The 3642-nt window shown below is 55.5% G+C and overlaps 1 protein-coding gene across 1 annotated transcript; it reads right to left on the bottom strand.

Annotated features, from left to right (window-relative positions):
- Positions 1-587: 587 nt before the first annotated feature.
- On the bottom strand, positions 588-3638 carry LOC144491158 (uncharacterized; the record flags this gene model as incomplete). Its single annotated transcript, XM_078208835.1, has 3 exons — positions 588-1961; positions 2925-3059; positions 3617-3638. Coding segments are annotated over 3 exons (1242 nt in total), but the record flags the coding sequence as incomplete, so codon positions are not given.
- Positions 3639-3642: the final 4 nt, after the last annotated feature.

Here is a 3642-nt window from a genome sequence, read left to right as displayed (position 1 = left end):
GGATTGGGGTGGTGAGGAGGGGGCAATGGGGGATGGGGAGAGGTGGAATGGGAGGGTGGGGAGAGGGGGAAGGGGAGGCGGTGGGCAGGGGGAATGGGTGGGGTGGGGGGAATGGGGGCTGTGGGGAGGGGGAATGGGGGGGTGGGGAGGGGGAATGGGGGGTAGGGAGGGGGAATGGGGAGGCGGGGAGGGGGCTGATGTTGCAGAGATGGATTAGGGGCCATGACGGCAGATTAGGGGTATCTGCAGAAAGTGACCATTGAGGGGTCAGAGTCACGAGCCATTCCCTTTGTGTCTATTGGTGCTGTGAATGTTGGCAAGTGCTCCTCACCCCTCATCCCTTACCCCTCACCTCCTACCCCCTCACCTCCCACCCCCTCACCTCTCACCTCGAGAGAGCGCAGGGGGAGGGTTAAAACTCCCCAACATCAAATAACAATGAGATAGAAATGGAAAGCACATCAAGGCCTCAGTGCGACAGACATTCCTCTCTCTGCATTCACTCTGTGAAGGCCTGGCCCTCCACTGAAACTCGGCAAACTCTCAGGAGGGGCTACTGGACCCCGGCTATTCCGCTAGGAGCACTCTTCCACTGGGATTAGAGAGAGAGTCAGCCTGTTTCCATGGATAGAGAATTCCCCCAATCCCTCATTCCCACAAATCCTTTATTCCTGACCCCTCTCCCAATCCCTCAGTTTTTACCTCAATGTTTCAAGAATTTTATCCTGAAGATTTTGGAACGATTCCTCTCTGCAGACTGAGAGGGTCACTGCCTAGGCCATGTTGTGTCTGTCCATTCTGCCCCTCAGTGCTGCTAATCCCCTGTTGCTTCCACTTCAGGAGTGAGTGGGAAGCTGTCACAGTTCCAGCGGATTCTCAATGGATATCCGGGTTTGGGACTGGGCTGGCAATGTCCACACTGCGCTCATTCCCGTGCTCCTGATCACACAGGTTGTCCTCATTCCCAGGATGCTGTTCCCCGGCATTGTCCGTCTTTCTGGCTGGGGGCACCAGGCCCGCTTCCCGTTCCCCCTCCTCGGAAACGTTAGCCACCAGCCTCTGGAGGACGGGGGTGGTTGGGATGACAGGTTTCTTGGTGAGGGTCCCATTGCCTTCAGTTTGACCCGGCTGGTGGGTGGCATTCGCTGCCTTGCCGGGAAGAGTGGAGGGAATGTTCCCCTCAGCTGGAGAAGCCGGCTTCTCCGGTGACTGGGCTTGGAAGCTTCTGTCCAGGGCAGCCAGTTTCCGATGGATTTTGTTGACATTCTCTCCCCGAAGCCTGGGCCTTAATTCTTCCTTGGGGCTGGATCGCTGCCTCTGAAAGCTTCCAAACCGTTTCAGCATTGCCTGAACTGTCCCAACACCAATCCCTTCCACCGAACTCTCCCAAAGCTTGGAGGAGCGCTTGGCTTCTCCTGGACTAGCCGAGCCTGTGCCGACCTTCTGACGACGGGCACTGGATTTGGGCTCAGTGGACAGCACCATGGTCACGCTGCTCTCTGCCATCTGACGCTCCCTCCTGGCTGTAGATGGGGCCTCCCGGTGGTCTCTGGATCTGCCCCGGGCTGGGGGCTTGCCGTGGCGGTGGGGGCCCTCAGACTCTGAGTAAATGCCGGGGATGACGGTACACTCATAGGGCTGGCACTCGGCAGATGCTGCAGGTTCCGACACGATGGGTGATAGTTTACTGAGAGTCCAGGAGAGCTTCCTCTTCCTCTGCGGGTTGGCAGCGGGGACAATCCGACTCTCGGGCATGGATCCCCGTCTCAACTCGGGGCCAAACTTCGTCCCTTCCGCAAACGAGACCGAGGGTCGCTTGGCCTTGACAATGCTGGAGGTGCGGGGAATGGACATCAACTCCAGTCCATCCTCACTGGCCAAATCAGACTGTTCAGCTGGGAAATAATTACACCTGGAACTCAACTCCTGAAACATACACGCTGGAGGAATCAGCACATTCCCTGAAAGAGAGGGAAAATATTCAAATCAACACATACTTCCACTAACACTTTCCCTCCAGATTCCTGAAGGTGCTGACTCTCACTGGGATACAGTTCCTGAAGGTGCGCTCACTGGGATACAGTTCCTGAAGGTGCTCTCACTGGGATACAGTTCCTGAAGGTGCTGACTCTCACTGGGATACAGTTCCTGAAGGTGCTGACTCTCACTGGGATACAGTTCCTGAAGGTGCTGACTCTCACTGGGATACAGTTCCTGAAGATGCTGACTCTCACTGGGATACAGTTCCTGAAGGTGCTGACTCTCACTGGGATACAGTTCCTGAAGGTGCTGACTCTCACTGGGATACAGTTCCTGAAGGTGCTGACTCTCACTGGGGGACAGTTCCTGAAGGTGCTGACTCTCACTGGGATACAGTTCCTGAAGGTGCTGACTCTCACTGGGATACAGTTCCTGAAGGTGCTGACTCTCACTAGGATACAGTTCCTGAAGGTGCTGACTCTCACTGGGATACAGTTCCTGAAGGTGCTGACTCTCACTGGGGGACAGTTCCTGAAGGTGCTGACTCTCACTGGGATACAGTTCCTGAAGGTGCTGACTCTCACTGGGATACAGTTCCTGAAGGTGCTGACTCTCTCTGGGATACAGTTCCTGAAGGTGCTGTCTCTCACTGGGATACAGATCCTGAAGGTGCTGACTCTCACTGGGATACAGTTCCTGAAGGTGCTGACTCTCACTGGGATACAGTTCCTGAAGGTGCTGACTCTCACTGGGGGACAGTTCCTGAAGGTGCTGACTCTCACTGGGATACAGATCCTGAAGGTGCTGACTCTCACTGGGATACAGATCCTGAAGGTGCTGACTCTCACTGGGGGATAGTTTGTTCCACTGTTTGAATTCTTTATAAAAGGAACAACTTGCGTAATCTTTGCCAAGTGTTTGAATAATGAGCTGTCTGTCCTCACCTTCCTGAGTGGGTACACAGTACAGAGGCTCCCCCTCATCTGTCTCGAAAGACGAGAATGATGCAGAGTCCCAGGCAGCAGACGGAGAGTCGATAAAGCTGCAGTTAAAGCTGACATCAGCGTCATGGGGGGATACTGCAAGGGAAAGAGAGGGAGAGTTACAGCAGCATGAAGCAGATGGGCCGAATGGTCTGTATTGCCGCTTGCAAATTTCACATCATTCATTTTCAAAAATACAGTGACTTTAATGATTCCAATGATCCCGGAGCTTGTGGGTGAGGAGCGGGGGGGCGGGAGGGGCGGGGGGGGGGGGGGGGAGGGTTGGGGGGAGGCCATTCAGCCCCTTCAGCTGCTGCGTCATTCAGTATGATCCTGGCTGGTTTACAAATCTATAATTCCCAGAGTATTCCGGCCGTGTCTCTCTGCTCTCCACCTCCCCCCCACCCCGGCCCCCCCGCCCCCCCACCCCCCCCATCCCCCCATTCCCCCCCCCCCCCCCCCCCACGCCAGAGCAGACAGCCAGAGCAACTCCTCAATATCTACAGGGGTTGTCCGGGGTAATGACCTCACTCTGGGGGGTGAAACGGGACAATGTTTGGCAGTCGCCCCGGAACAGTTATTTAGACGGAAACCGACGGATACTGGGATCAAAACCAATCAGTGATCGGATCACCCGGGACAGCGTTCCTCACCTGTGACTTTTGGGAGCTTTTCATTT

Source organism: Mustelus asterias, unplaced genomic scaffold (genome assembly GCF_964213995.1).
Source record: "Mustelus asterias unplaced genomic scaffold, sMusAst1.hap1.1 HAP1_SCAFFOLD_4596, whole genome shotgun sequence".
Taxonomy (NCBI): Eukaryota; Metazoa; Chordata; class Chondrichthyes; order Carcharhiniformes; family Triakidae; genus Mustelus; species Mustelus asterias.
This window is presented reverse-complemented; position numbering and strand designations above follow the sequence as displayed.